The sequence below is a fragment of the Schistocerca serialis genome, chromosome 1, assembly GCF_023864345.2.
Source record: "Schistocerca serialis cubense isolate TAMUIC-IGC-003099 chromosome 1, iqSchSeri2.2, whole genome shotgun sequence".
Classification (NCBI taxonomy): domain Eukaryota; kingdom Metazoa; phylum Arthropoda; class Insecta; order Orthoptera; family Acrididae; genus Schistocerca; species Schistocerca serialis.
Window position 1 is genome coordinate 367,459,865 of NC_064638.1, and position 21,476 is coordinate 367,481,340.

A 21,476-nucleotide genomic window follows, 5' to 3' on the forward strand; every position below is an offset into this window, starting at 1 on the left:
AGGAAGTCAATCCCTGCTGGAGAGCCACATTCAGAGTCTGATCCAGTCCCGGAAAGTATCCTGTCACAAGTGGGGCACTTTTGGGGTTCTTCTGTGGGAGGTTCTGGGTTTGAGGGGATGAGGAAGTGGCTCTGGTAATTTGCTTCTGTACCAGGTCGGGAGGGTAGTTGCGGGATGCGAAAGCTGTTTTCAGATTGTTGGTGTAATGGTTCAGGGAATCTGGACTGGAGCAGATTCGTTTGCCACGAACACCTAGGCTGTAGGGAAGGGACCATTTGATGTGGAATGGGTGGCAGCTGTCATAATGGAGGTACTATTGCTTGTTGGTGGGTTTGATGTGGACGGACGTGTGAAGCTGGCCATTGGACAGGTGGAGGTCAACGTCAAGGTAAATGGCATGGGATTTGGAGTAGGACCAGGTGAATCTGATGGAACCAAAGGAGTTGAGGTTGGAGAGGAAATTCTTTAGTTCTTCTTCACTGTGAGTCCAGATCATGAAGACGGTATCAATAAATCTGTACCAAACTTTGGGTTGGCAGGCCTGGGTAACCAAGAAGGCTTCTTCTAAGTGACCCATAAATAGGTTGGTGTACGACGGGGCCATCCTGGTACCCATGGCAGTTCTCTTTAATTGTTGGTATGTCTGGCCTTCGAGAGTGAAGAAGTTGTGAGTCAGGATGAAGCTGGCTATGGTAATGAGGAAAGAGGTTTTAGGTAGGGTGGCAGGTGATCGGTGTGAAAGGAAGTGCTCCATCGCAGCGAGGCCCTGGACGTGCGGAATATTTGTGTATAAGGAAGTGGCATCAATGGTTACAAGGACGGTTTCCGGGGGTAACAGATGTGTCAGCATATATATATAATCATTTATTTAATTTGTAGGCCTTTAAGGCATACAGCAGAGCAAAAAATTGTGCCAACCACAATATAAATAGAATACAACAAACTGCATATCACAAAAATTTGCAAAGGTACATGTTTCCAAAAAAAAAAACAACAACAACATTGCTGTTGATCCCCACCCTCATCTTCTACTGTTGTCGGCTCCAACTTTTGAGTATTGCCAGTACCTGATCCTTCCATTGTGTCCTCGGTTGTCCCTTTGGCCATCTCCCAGCTGGTTGGAAATGGAGAACATGGTTAGCGAGGGATCTACCAGCTCAGAAGATGTGGCCTAACCACTGTAGTCTCTTCTGCCCCAATATTTGACTGATGTGTGGTTCTCCGTACCACTGTTGTTCTTCATTCCCATTTACCTTCAATGGTATTGTAGACGGCACATATATTTTTTGAAGTACGTTCCTCTTGAATGCTCAAATTGCTTTGCTTCTTCAGTTGTTGCTAAAGTTGCCCAGGTTTCACAATCATATAAAAGTACCAGCCATACTAATGTCATGTACAGCCGAATCTCGTTTTATAGCTGTACAGTTGAATCTTGTTTTTGAGCAATAACAGCCAGGATTTGAATAGACTGTTTAGGGTGAAGAAAATGCGGTTAGCGTTTGTTATTCATTGCTGCACCTCTTTTGTCACTTCACTTTTATTGGTCAGTATGGATCACAGGTATTTGAATTGTCTTACTCATTTGAAGGCACACCCATCAGTAGTAGTGGAGGGGAGAGGAGTTTGATGTCACGAGACGACGAGATATTTTGTTTTACTCTCGTTCACTGCAAGCCCTATTTGTCTTGCATTGCAAAGGAATCGTGAAGTGTGAGCACTTACTTGCTTCTGGGTGTTGCCAAGGGTCACATCATCATCAGCAAATGCCGAGATTGTGTCTGTTGCCACTATATCCATTTCTCTGTTTTGACCAGTGTTCTGGCTTACTTTTTCCAAGGCCAATGGACTCCTTGTTGCAATCTATTTTGAATACCAAATGGTGATGATAGTTGGCTGTCAAATCTTGCTTGGCAAGTTGATTGGGAATAGCAAGCTGCTGTTAGTCGGATGGTGGAGTGTTGAGTTGTTCTAATGTTTTCCATAGCTTGGAGCAGTCAGTGCTTTCATATGCTTGCCTAAAATCAATGAACATGAAGTGTAGTTTCCGATAAAACATGTAAAACTTGCCTCAAGGCAAATATGTGAGAAGAGTTGACTGTCCAAAGATGAAGCCACACTAAGAAGTGCCTATAATTTCTTCAGTCAATGGTTTCAAGCAGTTTAGGAACAGCATTGTAAATACTTCGTACCCAATCTCAAGTAGTGAAATCCCGTGGTAGTTGGACACTTATGTGGCATCTCCCTTCTTGAAGATTGTGCCTTTCCCTTCTTCAGAAATTTTTTCCACTGTCCAAAGTGTAGATATTAACCACTTAAACACCTCCATCAATGCTTCACCCCCCAGGCTTAGCATCTCAGCTATGATACCACTACTACATGGAGCCTTTTTGTTCTTGAAGGCCTTTAGCGCAACACAGATTTCTTCCTCTGATAGTTCAGAGATTTCCCCTCTATCAAATTGGAGTTTTCAATGCTGTTGGGCTGCAATGGTTCAATAAATTCTCAAAATGTTGTTTTTTTTTTTTTTTTTTTTTTTTTTTTTTTTTAATAGGTTTGCCTGCTCTAGTGGTGGTACCACTTCACCAATATCATTCACTAAAACCAATGTATTTTGACGGTAGACACCTCTGGCAAATCTTGAGGCCTGGAGGAAAGAGCATGATGACTTTGGCTCTTCGACTGCTGTCAACAGGTTTTTTTGGTGTTCCCGTTTCTTCCTCCTCGTGAACTGGTCTGTTTTTTGCCTTGTCTCATAATATACTATTCTTGTATCATCTATAGGTTGCTCTAGCCATTTTGGCCTCCTCGCTGATCTGGTCTCTATGGATTTCCGACATTCTTCATCAAACCTAGGTTTACTTCTGTGTTTTGGAAGACAAACAAGCTCTTCATTTGCACTCAGCAGCACCATCCGCCTTCTACGTTGTTAGAATCTTCCGATGTTGTGAGATGTTCTGCAATTTTTTCTTGGTAGTGCTGTCTCACTGCTACATATTTCAGTTTTCACTTGTCAAGAAGGACTATCCTTTCTGCATTATTTTGCCATTTGGTGGACAGTTTCAGACGTAGTTTGGCTTCAACCAAAAAGTGATTGGAGTTCAAATCTGCCCTGCACAAGGTTCGTGCATGTGAGACGCTTCCATGATGCCCTCAGTCAACTAGAATATGATCGATTTGGTCCTTCATACTTCCACCTGGGGACATCCAGGTAACATTATGTACTTCTGGGAAGTATATGCTTTTGATGGTCATTCTCATTATTTCAGTGAAGTTAGTTAGCCTGACACAGATCTCATTGCTTGTTTCATGGCTACTATCAGGGCCAATTGTTGGGTGATACTTCTTTTCTCTACCCACTTTGATACTGAAATCTCCTATTATCAGTTGGATTGAACGCCTAGGTAGTCCATCTACTACATTTTCTAGCTTGAGATAGAAATTGTTCTTTGTTTCTTCATCAGCATCTTCTGATGGGGCGTGACAGGTGACTAAGCAGATCTTATATGGTTTAGCATTTAGTATAATAAAGTAGATGCAGCCATTTACTGGAGACCTTTTATTGATAGTGATAGATGATACCATTTAATTATGGACAGCAAATTCAACTCCTGAAGTCCAGGCTTGACTTAGCTCATCCCCTATCTTCATGACTCTGGAGATGGGAACTTGCCCTTGAATATATTTTCTCTTCCCGTTACCCACCAGGCCTCAACCTCCGCTAATTTCAAGTTGCCGCCTCTCGTACCTCACCTGTCATTCAACAACATCTTTGCCTCTGTACTTCTGCCTTGACTGACATCTCTGCCCAACCTCTTTGCATTTACTTATGTCTGCCTGTTTCTGTATATATATATGTGTGTGTGTGTGTGTGTGTGTGTGTGTGTGTGTGTGTGTGTGTGTGGGTGGATGCGTGCGCGCGAGTGAGTCAGTGTATACCCGTTCTTTTTTCCCCCCTAAGGTAAGTCTTTCCGCTCCTGGGATTGGAGTGACTCCTTACCCTCTCCCTTAGAAACCACGTCCTTTCGTCTTTCCCTTTCTTTCCCTCTTTCCTGAGAAGCAACCTTGGGTTGCAAAAGCTTGAAATTTGTGTGTGTGTTTGTGTATTTTTTATTGTCTCTATCAATGTACCAACGCTTTCTCGTTTGGTAAGTTACAGCGTTGGTATGTTGATAGAGACAATAAACACACAAACACACACACACAAATTTCAAGCTTTCGCAACCCAAGGTTCCTTCATCAGGAAAGAGGGAAGAAGAGGGAAAGACGAAAGGATGTGGGTTGTAAGGGAGAGGGTAAGGAGTCATTCCAATCCTGGGACGGAAAGACTTACCTTATGGGGGAAGAAAGGACAGGTATACACGCGCGCGCGCGCTCACACACACACACACACACACACACACACACACACACACACACACACATAATCACATATTGCATTCCATTTTGGGTTGTGTCTGATAGAGAGATATTTATTATGTGGAAGAGAATAGTTAAGAATGAGGCAAGCATATCTACCACTGAACACCTATTTATGTAGCTCAGTATCTTGCCAGTACCTTATATATTGACTTGTCCCACATCTATTAGTAACAACACGAAGCAGGATTTCTGGGATCAATAAAAATCAAATCAAATCACACTGAATGCTGTGTTCCATCCCATACAACCTACCTACCCTGCTGGATCCTCCTCTTTGCTGGACAACTGGTTCTGAAGACTGCAGGAAACTTCTTTTATTTTACTTGAAAAATGCCATAATAACATTTTAAAATACTTTTCAATTCTCTAGTTTTTATATTTTATGTTATTCAGAATGGTTTTTGATGTTCAGTTAGATATTTTACGTAAGATTCTGGAAATATTTTACTAACTTCCCAAAGACTTTAAAAAGCTCTTAGTTATTGCACATTTCTGGATGTGCATGTCTACATCTTAAATTGTTGGCTCTTAGTGTTAATCCTTTTAAAATTTTTAATTTGTAACCTGCATGTCAGATAACACTGGTGAAATAAACGTCGTGATGTGTGTAAGCCTTTTAACTCCATCCCTTCCACTGAGTACCATCCTAGATGTTCACTGCTAGTATTTTAATATTAACCCACAACATCAGAATTGATATACTTCACTGTAACCAAGCTGAATAGATCTGAAAATAGCTGAAACTGATGATCATCCATATTACATCACAACTGTGCTCGAAATGATCTGTCAACAGTTGCTCCAACTATCAAAAGACATTATATCTGCCCTAATCGTGAAACATTCATTCTATATTAATTTCATTGTTTTGATCGTCATCAGAGGCACTGTCTCCTCATGTCATTGACCATCACATCATACGGTGGCTTTACAATACCATAATGTGTGTTTTGTGCATCACCATTTGCATGTGTACAAGAATGATTCAAAAAAAAAAAAAAAAAAAAAAGGTTGGATGGTCTGTTCAAATGCTGTTACACACACATCTATCATAAAGCTCATTTAGGTCTGGAGACATAATTTATTGTAAAATAACCGAGCTTATAAGATCGTTCCAATATGGTTTAATTTAGTAAAATTTAACATTGAACATCATGTATTTTCTCTTAGATGATTTAAAGCTCTGGTACCTTAGCATTCTGTTTTTATTCTTTTTTTGATTTGTTGTTTTTTCTTTCAGGGTTACAAACGTGAAATGCAAGCAAGTGACATGCAGTCTATAATACCTCAGGCCCTACTGGGGAAATCAGATGTGTTGTTTGGTAATTTGGAGGAACTTTATTCTTTCCATGGGGATGTTTTTCTGAAAGATTTGGAAAACTGCATCACAAGCACTGAACTTGTGGCATTGTGTTTCATACAGAGGGTAATGAATCAAAGGATGCTTTAATAAATTAAATTAAAAAAAGTGTTGAAAATATGCGTAAAATACAATAGAAGCTGTCACACCCGTAAAGGACAAGTATGAGAGGTTTATCAAAACAATGATACTAGATGGAAAACTTATATTTGTTAGTTATATAATAAGGAATATCTATTAAGAACTTGTTTCATATACCTGACTTTCTTGTTTACTTTTTCAAGAATGTAGAACTCAGCAGTTTAATGTAGGTTAAATGTAGGGTAAATCACTAACCTATAGGTAACATTATATATAGCATTTTATTGTAATCACCAAATTTAGAAACTCTTCATCAGATTGTTAAACCCAAAATCAAGTTTTGAGTGAATGGAAAAAATGAGAAAGGAGACTGAAGGCAATATTATCAACTACATACCTCAATAATGAAATTGGACATCTTTAAATAAGAACAGTCTTACAGGATGTGGACCAAACACAAACTGTAAATATTGGATAGCCAGTAAAGTTAACTGGCCAAGAAAAGGTGTCTCAAACAAATGAAATTATTATAGAATTTACAAAATATCAAGGCAGATTGCATTAATTAAAAATTCTGCATTTTCCAGTTGTAAATTTCTTTTGTTGAATCATATTCCCCAGAGTTAAAGATGGGGTGATACTGTATTCTTTAGCATTAACCTGGAATGCCGCACATGCTACCTTTTCAGAGAATAATGAGGGTCTAGGAAATGGTGATCTTGCTCTTACTATGATGCTATAACTGTAAAACAAATGATAGAAAGAAGAGTGTGTGTGATATGAAGAAGCACATACTTCCGAAACTGTTTTCAGTATTGAGGAAGAAATGTGTAGTGGAAAAATAATGAATGGTAAAGCTTACTTACATATAAAAATAAGTTTGTACAATACTTCTTTTGTCACAGTGTAAGAAATGTAGGAAATAGATTTTGTGTGGATATGAGTGAAATGAGTTCAGTGTGTGTGCTGTAGGTCACCGGCTTGGATTTGTTAATTAATGCAACATTCCTGTGGGTGATAAAACAGAAAAATGATGAGTAGACAAATCAGCACTGGGTAAAAACAGTAAGAAAGTAAACACAAAAACAAGTTTTCTCACTCTGATAACCAATATACATACTTACAGCTTGAAAATGTGAGCTACCAGTATGATAGCAAAGGCTTTCATAAATTTTTCTTATTTGGTTATTTGCATATTCCGTGCTTCATAATGGTGACCTTCCGCTACAATACAGAGTGAGTCAGTTTTACAGTTATAGGACATCTCAGCAGATTATGTTGCATATAAGGGTGAAACGTATTGAACAGATTGAAAAAGTAATAAAAAGTATGTAATAATATCACTTTATTGGAACAATTAAAAAAGAAAAAATGTTGCCAACATATTATAGGACCAGGTATTAATGTAGTTCTGAATAGCGTATTCAGCATAAGAGGAATGTAAAACACATTTCACCCTGTGAAATTAAGGTTTTGACATGTGTCTAAAGATGGAGGGCAAGGGATAATGTAAACCGCAGACACAATAGAGTTAGGCATAGAACCAAGAATAGAGGAAATGTAAAAGATAATACTAAGAAGGTCTTACTGTGTACTAGTTCTCCAAACAGTTTCACAAATGCAAAATCTGTGGGCAAAAGAATAAAGATTGGTATGTAAAACAGGGAAAGGCAAACAGTCGCTTGTAACAGATTGACATGTGGCATGCAGAAACATGTGCCAGAACATAGTATTTGCACTAGTTTTTGAACTCATGCTACACAGGTGGGAATTGTCTGTCCAGCAAATCCTGCGATCTCACAATCGTCCTGGTCTAAACCTCCCCTAAACTTTTTCCAGCTGCCTCATTTTACCTTTCCCTTCTCCTACCAGCCCTTTTCCCAGCCAGGCAACCTATCTCCCCCCCCCCCCCCCCTCCCTCCCCCCTTGTGCCATCTTCTCCATTTTCCACCCCTTTCCCTTTCTCTCTTCCTTTCCTGTTTCCCTCTTCACCTCCACCTTTCTCTTCTTTTTCCTCCCTCCCCTTCTCTCCCCACAATCCTTTGTGTGTCTCTTATGTGCTCTACCCGCAGAATTCCTTTCATCTTGTTGCACAGCTGCAGAGTCACTTGTCGAAGGACATGCCTCACACTGTACTGCTGCCCTCTCATCACCTTTAGTGTCCTTCCCTACTTCCATCTGCCGAGGCAGCTACTCTCAACAATCAGTACTCAGTATCACTCCGGCTATGGTGTGTGTGTGTTTGGCTGTCTCGGCCGCTGTGGTGGAGCAGTTATAGGCGGTTCAGTCCAGAGCTGTGCTACGGTCACAGGTTCGATTCCTGCCTCGGGCATGGATGGGTGTGATGTTCTTAGGATAGTTAGGTTTCAGTAGTTCAAGTCTAGGGGACTGATGACCTCAGATGTCATGTCCCGTAGTACTCGGAGCCATTTGAACCATTTTGGCTTTCTGCATGGTTGTGTGTGTGCGAGTTCAAAAGCTAGTGTACACACTATTTTCTGTTGTGTGTTTCTGTGCACAACACACCACTCAGCTACAGTGAGTGGTCACATTTTCGTAATTTATGTATTATTCTAGCCAGGAATTACCATTGTACTTATTCAAAGACTGAGAATTACATGGTGCAACTGAGATGAGCTAGTTGGGATGAACTATAATTTTTTAAATGAGTAGGAGGAGGAGGAGAAAAAATGTTGTTAGGCTGCTTTGGATATTTCATTTGTAATTTTACAGTAGCAAGTGAGGATGATTTCTGAGATACAGAGATGCCAGAAAGATTACTGTGGAATAAAAATGACAATGGCTCTGCTTACTGCTGCTTATTTTTATCAACAGTGTGCAGTCTCAAAAGCTTAACTGGTTCAGCTGACCACTCCAAAAGAAAAATGGGAGCATTACATTATCATTTGTCTATTCTTTGTAGCATTTACTTTTGCATTCAAATTTTTTTCTTATGTTTGTTAGATATCTTTCTGATATTGCATTACTTTGTTTACTGCAGCGTGATGCCTTTTACCGTCTGTACAGTTACTACTGTCAGAACATACCACGATCAGAACATCTAAGGGAAATGGTAGGCGAGAAAAACATATTTTTCCAGGCTTGTCAGTTGAAGCTTGGCCACAAACTGCCACTCGCAGCGTATTTATTGAAACCTGTTCAGAGGATAACGAAATATCAACTGCTGTTGAAGGTAAGAATAAATCCAAGATGGTAAGAGAGCAGCTGTATCACTTTATTTACTGAAGTCTATCATGGGTTGTTTCTTGCAGCAAACTTATTGTTATTACTATTATTATTTATAATATACAGTGTGAGATAGCTAACTTTTTCAACTCAAATTACATTTAATCCATTAAAGACAATTGTAATCTGTTCTCATCTAGATGATTAGTGGCTGCTGACCCATGAAACAAACAGCAATATGTTCTCACAACTTCATTTGTAACACAAATACAGGCATCAGCTTTTCTTCCATAAAAAGCTAGTCTATTTTTGCCACCAGAATAGCAGATCTCAGTGAGACAAATTCAGCGATTTAACTCTTTTGCAGATCTAACAAGAAATCGTGGAATAAAAATACATTGAATATAGAGTTTTTGTGCTTTTGTTGCAGCTGTTGGAAGTTATGCCATTCTCCGAGGAAACTTGTGCTATCGGGTTAAGATACAATATCATGCTTGTGCATTAGACTTTACAAAGGTTTAAATATGTTTCATACCAAAGAAAAGATATATTGCTGGAAAGCCATATAGGCAGCATTAAGATGAGTCAGTCAGCTTATTTTAGCTTCTACAACGTTCAAGAAATGGTAGATATCCATGAGAACATCTGATGCTTACAAAGGATTGTTAGCGACAAAATTACCAGTATTTGCAGAATAATTTTATATTTTCTATCAAACTAAAATTTTCTTTCCTTTTATTATATATTCTGTCATTTGCACACTGCTGAAAAAATCATTCGTTAAAATAATAATGAAGTAAATGAAACCAAAGATAATGTACAAAAGACAATGAATACATTATTATTTGCTGCCCCATTCCTGTGATGTTCTTTCTTTTTTTTTTTAATGTATATTCAACATGAGAACCATTTGCTTGATGAAACTTTCATATGTGGTGAACTCACTGTTGTCAACATATCTGGAGTAATCTCTTTAAATGCAGCAGTGATTTACTCTGTCATGTCCTTCAGTCATTGTAGCCTCCTTGCAGAGAACATGTTTAACATGACTTCAGAGGAAGAAGTCTTAATGGCATCAGGTCTTGTTGGTAACCTCTGAATAAGACTACCTCTTCCCACTCACCAGTTTGGAAATAAGCATCTCTTGCTACTGAAGAATTATGGGTGGGAATCCATCTCATTGGAATAAAATCACTTTTTCTAACTACAAGGTTAAAGTATTTACCAGTTATTTGTGCACTACTTTGATAAATATACCATTAAGGGCTCATCGTGTGCTGTGCTGTTCTGTTATGAAACACCTCAGAGTCACACTTAACTGTCATTGATTGAAAACTAGATGAAGCCAATGTGGGTTTTCTGTTGACCAGAATTGCATGTTTCTCAAATTTACATTCCTGTGATTTGTGAATGTGGTCTTAGCAGTGAAGAATACTTCCCACAAAACTCATTTTTCTGGAGAACTATGTGACAGTATTAAAAATGTTTCTTCACTGCCTTGTAGCTGTTGGTGTCAAGAAATTTGGGATAGGTAATATTTATGTCTGTGAAGAGTACGCAGAACTCTTCTTTGTATTTGACAAGAAATTACTTGCAGCTTTATTGCTGTAGGTGCAAAAATTGCTACTTCTGCAGCTTTGTTTATACCAGTATTTCTTTGTATATGTTATAGTGGAAGTTTCAACAAAAGTATACCGTCACTGGTAATAATGCACCTTCACTGGCCCATTAAGTGTAAGTGGATTACTGATTCCAGTTCTGACAAACAATAAACACTGGCTAGGGATAGTGCACTATCACTACCTTCACTACCAAGAGGTAAGGAATGTGAACCACGGCTGTAATAACAAAACAGTCGTACTTTAAAAGTTACATTTATCACCTGTAGTTTGAAAACATAGTCATATTATGTAAAATTCATTTATTGCAGCAAGGACTTGAACCATGGCACATTGAGGTGCACAACACATTTTTGTTTTTGAAAAGCATCTCAAAGTCTGACAGTTGCACTTGAATCCCTGGCCACTTCCTGTTGACTGAGATGTCACAACTGTCCGTAGGGCAACAGTTTTCTCTACTGGAACTTCCTCCCCTGAGAGGGCAAGTACTGAACTGGGACCTGAAACAAAATGTTGTAGTTGCAGTTGCAGTGGCATATCGTATCGTCCCTTCCATAATTATTTAAAAACAAACAATTTATTACCGTGTGTATAGTTGGCTCAGAACACCATCTCTTTTCCCGATTTGGTAGAAGCCATCGGCCGTTGTCTTGAGGATGACACTCAAGATCGACCTAGCATCTCCTCTCCATCTATCAAAGTCAGGAACTGGAACTCACAGTACAGCCCATTTCCACTGTTGGAAAGCAGCGATCTGAACAGTGGTACATTCTTTGCGCTTGTTCTTCTAAGCACTTGTACGCTTTAGTTCTGTGTTTCTTAATAGCACGAGTTATCTCATCTAAATCAGTCAGGCGGTAGTCATTATCATCACGAATACTTTTTCTCTGTCCTCAACCTCTATTTCTGTTGGTACATTATCCTCCTACAATGGAGATTTACTGTGATCATTATCTTGCAATGTTTCAGTCCCTGTCTCACTGCTAACACTCACTTTATTAATTAAATTTTCAAGGTCATCCTCAGAGTGAACATTCATCGGTGCTTCAAGAGGTAAACTTGTTGAAGACAAACCATGTTTAGGAGGGCAGCCAAACATTGCTTCATACAGAGATCTTTTAATTCCAAAATGTACCGTGCTATTCTTCATTAGCTGCACCGATCTTAATGCACGGCTCCACCATGCATGTTGTGCTCCTGCACCCATGTAGTTAGCATATTTTCTATGTCTTGATTTGCTTGCTCTATGCTGCCTTGCTTGACTGTGTCTGGGTTTACTGTGGACGATCTTAAAGTTGTGCCATAATTCAGCTAAGCTGCTCATTATTTTGTTAACGAACTCTCTGCCACTGTTAGACCACAATACTGAGAGAGCGCCTAACAATGTAAAAATGTCAATAATGTTATTACATATCTCTTCATGTTTTGTGGGCTCCAGTAGCTTGTGAAACAACGAATTTAGTGAGGTGGTCCTGATAAACCATTATGAATTTGTAATCTCCATCTGGTTGCGATTGGGAAGTCGATGAGATCAAATTGACATCTGGAATTTAGCTCCTTGAACAGCATTGGCTTCACTACTATTCCTTTTTTCTGACCTTTCTACTTTTCTAAACAAGGCTCATACAAACTAGGAAAAATATGGACATCTCTGTATGTTATATTACAGAACTTTGACTTCAGGCATGTCATCATTCTGTCGCATCCACTGTGGCCAGTCATTACATGAGCATCATGCAGAATATCGTACAGTTCTTCTTCATAAACATAGTGTTTAATCTTACCTTCTTCAATTATAGGTTGTATTAATTTGGTTACTCCATTCACTCCAGCACTTCATATCTCTTCAAAAACTTGTAGTTGTTGTCATCCCTCTTTCGTGCTGATTTTAGTGATTTAGCCTTGCTGATAAGTGACTCATACTTTTCTCTGTCCATGAAGACAGAATTTTAACTGAGATTTCCCCGTTCCACTCTAAGATGTTTATAGAACTTGACTGATTCAACCATAGCTGCACTGATGTAAACCATAACTGCACTGCTGTCAACCATAACTGCACTGCTGTCAACCATAACTGCACTGCTGTCAACCATAACTGCACTGCTGTCAACCATAACTGCACTGCTGTCAACCATAACTGCACTGCTGTCAACCATAACTGCACTGCTGTATAACATAACAATAACAAGCTGATGACAATTACATTCATGCTGATGCATGGTAGCATTGTTGGACACACTGTTAGTAACTCGGGAACAGCAATAGTACACCTTCACTAGTGGATAATATACTACTGTACACTTTCCCTAGCTGAGTACAGTGATGGTTCATCATCACTAGTGGATGTGTTTTTTTCAGTTTATGGTAAGCTCACACTGATCATTTTAGTGATGGTGTACATCCACTAGGGAAGGTTTATGTTCCCTAATCTCCACTTCCACAATAACATACACGTTTCCTTGAGGAAAAACTTCTAATCTCTCCAAGTTTTTGATAGTATTAATGAAGGTGTTATGAGTACGATACTGAATACTGGGGAAACGCTCTGCATACAGTTCTGCTTCTCTTGATTCAGTTTAGTATCATTTGCCATAAACTAAGGTCATGTTGACCAATTCTTCATTATTAAATGGTGTTGTATTACTGAAAATGGTTTACGCATTATTAATGATTCAACATTGTGAATGATTTACAAGCAACATGCTATAAATATGTCACAGCATTCCTACAATAAACCTGATCTACGAGGTCTGTTCAAAAAATTCCAGAACTTTGTCCGCAACATTTTTCTACACTTATATTGTACTTACTGTGCATGGTCATCTTCAAAATACTCTCCTCCACAGTTGATACACCACACCCAACACCATTTCCACTTCTGGAAGCATCCTGGTACGCCTCTTTCTGAATTGTGAAAGGCCCCATCTGCAAATTTTCTTTTATCTCATCTATCATTGCAAATCTGTCCTGTCAATGGGGTTTTCAACTTTGGAAATAAAAAAGGTCCCCAGGGGCCAGATGTGGAGAGTACGGAGGACAAGGCAGCACAGTGGTTTCGTTTTTTGTGCAATAGTCGGGCACCAACAGGGTTGAATATGCAGGTGCGTTATCATGATGCAAGAGTCCTGAATTGTCTCACCACATTTCAGGCTGTTTTTTTCTCACATTTTCTCGCAGGTGTCAGAGCATGTCCCGATAGTACCACTTATTAAGTTTGTCCCCATAGCATGAATTCATGGTGAACTAATCCCTCAAAGCAAAAGAGAACTTACCATAATGGCTTTGACATTTGACCTGACCTGACTTTTTTGATCTTGGAGAACCTTTGTCAACCCGTTGTTAAGATTGAGCCTTGGTCTCGCCATCATAACCGTAGATCCATGTCTCATCACCAGTTACGATTCTCTTAAGGAACATCTCATTTTCATTTGTGCGATCCAAAAGCTCTTCACAGATTGTGAGGCAAAGGTCTCTCTGGTCTTCACTCATAAGCTGTGGGACAAACTTGGCGGCAACATGATGCATTCTAAGAAGCTGTGTTATGATTTTGAGACATGATCCAACTGAAATGTTACATTCTTGTGCAATTTCTCGGACAGTCTGTGTTCAATTGGCACGCACAATTTCGTTGATGTTCCTGACATGAGTGTTGTCAGTAAAAGTTGAACTGCATCCTGAATGAGGGTCATCTTCAGTTTCCATCCAGCCGTTTTTAAACCATGTGAACTATTCGTAACACCAAGTACGGCTTAAGCACTCATCATCGTAGGCTTCCTGTATCATATGGTGTCTCTCTTTTAAAGGTTTTCTTGAGTTTCATACAAAATTTAATGCAGGCTTGTTGCTTCTCTAAAACTGCCGTCTCGTAATTCACAAACTTTGCGACACACCATTCCACTCAGTATAGCACTGAACAATAACTAAGAGACATACAACAATGAAGCTTTGGCAGTTACACATTAAACACAGGTGTGTGTTGGGATGTCAACCGCTAAATTACATATGTTCTGGAATTTTTTGAACAGACTTGTACGTAGTCAGTGCTTCTACTGCACTTAAGTTAACTCCTCCAAAATGCAACACACAACTGATGACATATCTCTGTCTTGATGGTGTAGGTTCTTGTCAAGAGTAGCAGAAACATCACATACATATTGTCACAATGGCAAGAAGCTTTCTTGCAGAGTAGCATATACTTCCACGTGGCGGGTCATTCAAAGGTCGCAGTAAGAGCACAAAAATCCCTATATTCATTGTATTGATTTCTTATAATATATTCAAAAGAGGGGTCTTACCAAATTTGTCTCATAGAGAACTGCTGTTTGGTGGCAACAAATATCATAGTTCCATTTGAGAAAACAAAACTGATGTCTGTGTCTTGGTTATTAATGAACTTACGAGAACAGATTGCTGTTTAATGATAAAAGGCAGGCTTTCATGTCCAGTGTCTTCATTAGTTAAAACTTCCGGGCTGATAGGCCGAGGTCGATTTGTAAAAATATTCTTCTTGACGTTTCGTTGCCAACTGTGGGCAACATCTTCTGTGGTGAGTCATCGACTGGCTGCCAGGTCGTGGAGGTTCCGTTTATATAGAGTACATAGAGGGCACTACCATATGTCACATGGGGCTGACTATAAGTCTATCTCTGACTAATGTCATTATTCTCGATTTAAGGTAATCGTTTGTCACACCGTTTGAGCAAAGTCGACCACCATATCTTTTCTGTTAATATTATTGTGATGTTTCTGAATTTCTTTAGCTTCTCTATACATGTGTGCATAATAATGCAATGTCCTGGCTAGCACACTCATCTCACTAAATGTTATTTCATGATCACCATCTTTATAAACGTGTTCCACTACAGCTGATTTGTCGGTATGTCCCAGTCAACAGTTCATTTTTGTTTGGTTAAGCGGATATTGACACTTCTTTTAGTTGTTCCAGCTACACAGAACTTTATACACCCCAGGAGTTGCTAAAGGCTGTCGAGTGTCTTTCACCAATCTTAAACACTCATTAATCTTCTTGGTGGGTCTAAAGATTGTTTCAACTTGAAACTTGGCCAGAACTTTCCCAATACGATTGCTAATAAATGGAAGAAAAACTTTTCCAGCTGACAGTTGTTGTTGCTGAATGTTGTCGGACACTTTTCTTCTGGGATGGAGTGCTCGTCTATCTCATTGTCAGCATATCCATTTTTCTTAAAAGCCATTCGCAAGTGATTTAGTTCATCTTGCAAATAAACTGGCTCACAGATTGTACTAGCTATGTCCAACAATGTTTTAATGACACCTCTCTTCTGCGCGGGATGATTGTTCAAATCCTTACGGAGATAACAGTCGATGTGTGTATCTGCCTGTTTAATTACTGATACATCCAAAAAATTAAGTTGTCTATTACTCTCTTCCTCCATAGTAAATTGTATCTTTGGATTAATACTGTTTAGGTGCACCAAGAAACCATACGTTTCCTCTTCACCGTGATTCCATACCACAAAAGGATCATCCAGATACCAATACCACATCAAAGGGCTTTTACTGACAGACTGCGGGGCCTGCTGCTCAAAAAATTCCATGAATAGATTAGCAACAGCTGGACTCAGAGGTCTGCCCATGGCCACTCCTTTGGTTTGTTGGTAAAACCCATTATCATACTGGAAATAAGTCGTGGACAGGCAGTGATGAAACAGGGCTACTATATCAGTGGGAAACATATCAGCTATGTATGAAAGAGTTTCGTCAACAGGAATCGTGGTAAACAGGGATACCACATCAAAACTGACAAGGATATCACGTGGGCTGACAGTAATCTCCTTCCGTTTTTCAATAAAGTGCATAGAATTTTTAATCTGAAAATCAGTTTTACCAATATGCAGTTGTAGCAAGGAGGTGAGATGTCTAGCCAACTCCTGAGTAGGCGATCCAATAGCTCTCACTATCGGTCTCAATGGGACATTAGGCTTATGTATCTTCAGTAGCCCATATAATCTAGGAGGGTAAGCTTCTGTTTTGCATAGATATTTTTATCCTCTGTGAGAATGGTAGACTTTTTTATTAATCAATTGGTAGCTCCTAACACATTCATTGTAGGATCCTTTTGAAGCTTTTTGTATGTGTTAGAATCCAAAAGGTCATTGATCTTCATATGGTAGTTGTCCTCACTCTTCGTCACAACAGTAGCATTACCCTTATCAGCAGTAAGTACAAGAATACTCCTGTCTGCATTAATCTCCCATAACACCTTCTCTTCTCCTTGAGACAAATTACTGCTAGGTGGCTTAGCTTTACACAGTGTCCTGGCTGTTTCCATGCTGATTTCATCAGCAGAATGTGGTGATAAATGATGAATCCCCACCTCTATATCAGCTATAATATCATCCATGGGAACATTTGATGGAGCAATAGCAAAATATCCTCCTTTTAAGACAACAGAAATTTTTTCCTTAGATAATTCCCTTTCCAACAAATTAATAACCACACAGGAACATCTGTAACTGTTGTTGCCTGCCTGCCCTTCTGTAAATTCTCAAATTTTTTCTTCTGCCTATTAATAGGAAAGAAGAAGGCTTAAATTTAGATAAGATATGGTGGTTGACTTTGCACCAGCGATGTGACAGTCAATTGCCTTAAGTCGAGAATAGTGGCGTTGGTTGGAGATGGACTTGTGGTCGGACCCAGGTGACGTATGGTGGTGCCCTCTATGCACTCTATATGGATGGGACCTCCACGGCCTGTCAGCCGGTCATTGACTTACCTTGGAAGATGTTGCTCGCAGTTGGCAACAAAATGTTGGAAAGAAGTAGTTTTAGAGATTGACGATGGCCTCCCGGCCCGGAAGTTTTAACTAATGGATCATTGTTTGTTTCATGAGCCCCTAGTCCCTGTTTGGCTTGGTGAAAATAGGGTGAAAGTGTCTTTAATAGGTCAAAAGTAATTTCATGTGACAAACCTCGGTGCCTCACCCTGAATATAAGACTTATATATGCGACGGTACGTAATGGTTACTGCTGAGTGTAGTTGCTCTTCAAAACAGCAGTCCATACAAGCAAACCAGCTGCGTCTTTATGTGCTGTTACTCGTACTTTAAGTACTGGGGCTATGCAGGGCTCTGTTTAAAAAGAATAGCTCGATGTAGTCATAGGGTCGACCCTCACATGTCTGCTTTCATGCCCCACAGTTAATTCGGTTCAAATAATGAGCTGTAGCTTTGATCCTGCAGTCAAATACTCTATTCACTAGGATTGCGAGTTAATGAAATAGACAGAAATACAAAATAAAAATTAAATGAATAATTTAATAACAAGGTCCTATTCTAATGTCTGTAATTGATTTAGACGACAGAGAGTTATGTTGAATATTGTTTATTCGAAAAATGACATCTCATATAAACAGGAAGTGGTCCTAAGATGGTCATTTAAAATACAGTCAATAAATACCCTTATCAAAAGCAGGAAAGTTACATTGAGAGCGTTACAAGAGTGGTAACAAAATATACATTGAAGATATGCGAAAACTGTGTCATACACTAAATCATACATGAAATATTCACCAGTACAAAAACAGTTCAGAGTTCAGCATGATGATTCATAAATTAATGCACATAATTCAAAGAATATAAACACATACTCTGTCTGTTCTAAGTTCCATAAATCAAGTGGAAAAAGTTAAGTCCTACTATGGAGCACATTCAGATCTCTCGAAATATTAAGTCCCTTCAGAGTTAAAGTATGGTAGTAGCTGTCCACTGCCCAGAATCAATCACCTATACAATGGAATCAATCATGTTACTCTAGACAGGTCTGCTTTCTTCCAGAACTCGTGTAAAAGTGCCCATAATCGCTCCTCTGAGCTTTTCTGTTGAAAAGTCCCAGTCTGCACTTGACACCCTTAGTGTTCCACTACTGCTTGCTTTTCCATTCCCAATAAAAATACATCCTTCTTACGTGCTACTGACATAATTTGATTCATCTTGATCACTTTCCAGACTAAACTAAAATATTACAACAACATTTAAATAAAGAAATGTTATAAATATTCGGTCACACTCGCATCATTCACAATAATTACAAAGAAAGGTTTGTTGATAAATAAATAATTATCCTTAAATGTTATTTAAACAATTATTTATGATTTATGACTTCTTGATAGAAGCATCTTTCAGTTTTCTTTTTTGCTTATGGTGTCCACTAATTCATGTGATTGACCACTTTTAAACCTGCACAGTCTTTTAATAGCCTTTGCAGTCAACATTTAAATAAAATTGCAAAATAGTAAACTGTTCATTAAATAAATACACAAGCATGACAAAATACGAGGTATTGATGCTGTTTTCATCTGCTGTGTAAATGTGGAGAATATGATAATCGTACCGAGCGAGGTGGCGCAGTGGCTAGCACACTGGACTCGCATTCGGGAGGACGACGGTTCAATCCCGCGTCCGGCCATCCTGATTTAGGTTTTCCGTGATTTCCCTAAATCGCTCCAGGCAAATGCCGGGATGGTGCCTGTGAAAGGGCACGGCCGACTTCCTTCCCCATCTTTCCTTAATCCCATGAGACCGATGACCTCGCTGTCTGGTCTCCTTCCCCAAAACAACCAACCAACCAATATGATAATCTGACAAATATTGGCATAATAAAAAGGCATCGATGACATAATTAATCAAGAAATAAAATAGATATAGACATGTAGTTTTCAGGGATTATTGCTATAGTGTCATGCTATCATCCGAGATTTCAGAGGTTCATTCGTTAAATGTTTATTTTCTGTGAAATATTAACTTATTATTATTATTATTATTATTCTTTTTCATCTTCTTTTTTTTTTAATTTGAAATGTTGTGTCATTGAATTAGCCTCTTTTTTTCTGAGACCGCAGATGTATTCAGATTCACTTTAATATGTAACTGTGATTTATTGTCAAAGTTAAAAGAGCTGTAACTTAGCCACCTGTAATATTGTCTGACACTCCGCCATTTCCTGGAGCACAAAGGTCATGCGAGTGACATCCATCCAGATCCCCAGCATTAGGACTTCCCCGTTTCCGGTGACACTGCTTGTCTCTGCACATGGCTGGCTGGAAACAGTCAACTAGCGAGGCTGGCTGTGGTGCGCCCTGTGCCCTGGGGCCACTAGCATTCAGTCATACAACAAATTCATCTCTGAAATTTCCTGGCAGATTAGGACTGTGTGCTGGACCGAGACTCGACTCGAGACCTTCGCCTTTCGTGGCCAAGTGCCCTACCAGGAGAACTTCTGTGAAGTTTGGAAGGTAGTAGATGAGGTACTGGTGGAATTAGAGCTATGAGGATGGGGCGTGAGTCGTGCTTGGGTAGCTCAGATGGTAGAGCACTTGCCCACAAAAGACAAAGGTCCCGAGTTCGAGTCTCGGTCTGGCACACATTTTTAATCTGCCAGGAAGCATCATATCAGCGCACACACCACTGCAGAGTGAAAATTCCATTCTCGGGAAATTCATCTCTTCTCAATACCAGGCCTAGATTGACGAATAACTCGTCCACATATTCGTAACATTATGTATATAATTTCATGTCTCTGACAACAACAGTTAAAATAATTAGTGATGGTATCACGAAATATTATGAAGTTGTTTGTTGTGTGCAAAGGTAACTGAAGCCCGTATTTTTGTTACTTTTAAATCTCTGAGCCCTCTTTATACAAAATAAATAGAATCAACAAGTTTTATTCACCATTGATCACTTCATAATGAAATGGGCTTCGTCATCATTGTATAATACAGCATGTTTGACACCTGAGAGATTTTTTTCACATATACGATTGATATGTAGACAAAATTCCATTAGAACTACTGACAGCCTTGGGAGAGCCAGTCCTGACAAAACTCTACCATCTGGTGAGCAAGATATATAGTATATACTATATAGTAATAAAGTTCACTAATGTCAATTAACAGTAGTATAGATAATAAGCGCCACAATAATGATATACGCCACAGGAAGATGTCTAAGACCTAGTGTCTATAAGTTATACTATGATTTCGTATGGTGCAAACACTGTGCAATAATAATTGGATAGAGTATACAGGACACAATTATATAAAACATAGAAGCGTAATTATACAAAGCATAAACATGCCACATACTGATACAGCAGACTATGGGAAAATTTGTTACACACTATTATCCTCCTAAGGCATCTCAAAGAATTCTATAATGTGGTAAAATGGGTGTTGTGATTGCCAGCTTTGCCATTTAATTTTAAAAATATTTAGATCCATAGATCAAACATAGATTGGTAATTTGTTGAAAATTTTGAGTAGGTTCATTTTGTGAGAATTTCCAGTTCTTGTTAAGCTATGCCTTAGTTCTGGTGTTGTGTTCATGGGCTTCTTCCCTAGCAGCAAATTCTGAAGTATTATTTTTAACGTAGAGCAGACACATATGTAAGTATAAATTTATAATTGTAAGTATTCTGAGCCTGGGAAAAGGATGACGACAGTGCTCTATGGATCCTGTTTTACACATTATAAATAGAACATATTTTTGTATTTTTAAAATATTCATGATGTGAGGGAAATGTCCCTATACAATCCGACCAAGCGACATAAGTGACTGGCAGAGTGCAAAGTATGTCACCCTAAGGTAATCCAAGCTCACTAAATCCCCTAACTTCAAAATGAGGTTTGACACCTGAGAGATTTTTTTCACATAAGCGATTGATATGTAGACAACATTCCATTAGAACTACTGACAGCCTTGGGAGAGCCAGTCCTGACAAAACTCTACCATCTGGTGAGCAAGATATATGATACAGGCGAAATACCCTCGGACT

At 39.0% G+C, this 21,476-nt stretch overlaps 1 protein-coding gene across 1 annotated transcript in view; it reads left to right on the forward strand.

Annotated features, from left to right (window-relative positions):
* Window positions 1-21,476, forward strand: part of LOC126470487 (guanine nucleotide exchange factor DBS-like) — a 234,674-nt gene that overhangs the window by 167,388 nt on the left and 45,810 nt on the right. The window contains exons 15-16 of the mRNA XM_050098360.1: window positions 5,660-5,845; window positions 8,862-9,053. Of these exons, the coding sequence (XP_049954317.1) occupies window positions 5,660-5,845; window positions 8,862-9,053 (378 nt within the window). The remainder of the gene's footprint in view (window positions 1-5,659; window positions 5,846-8,861; window positions 9,054-21,476) is intronic.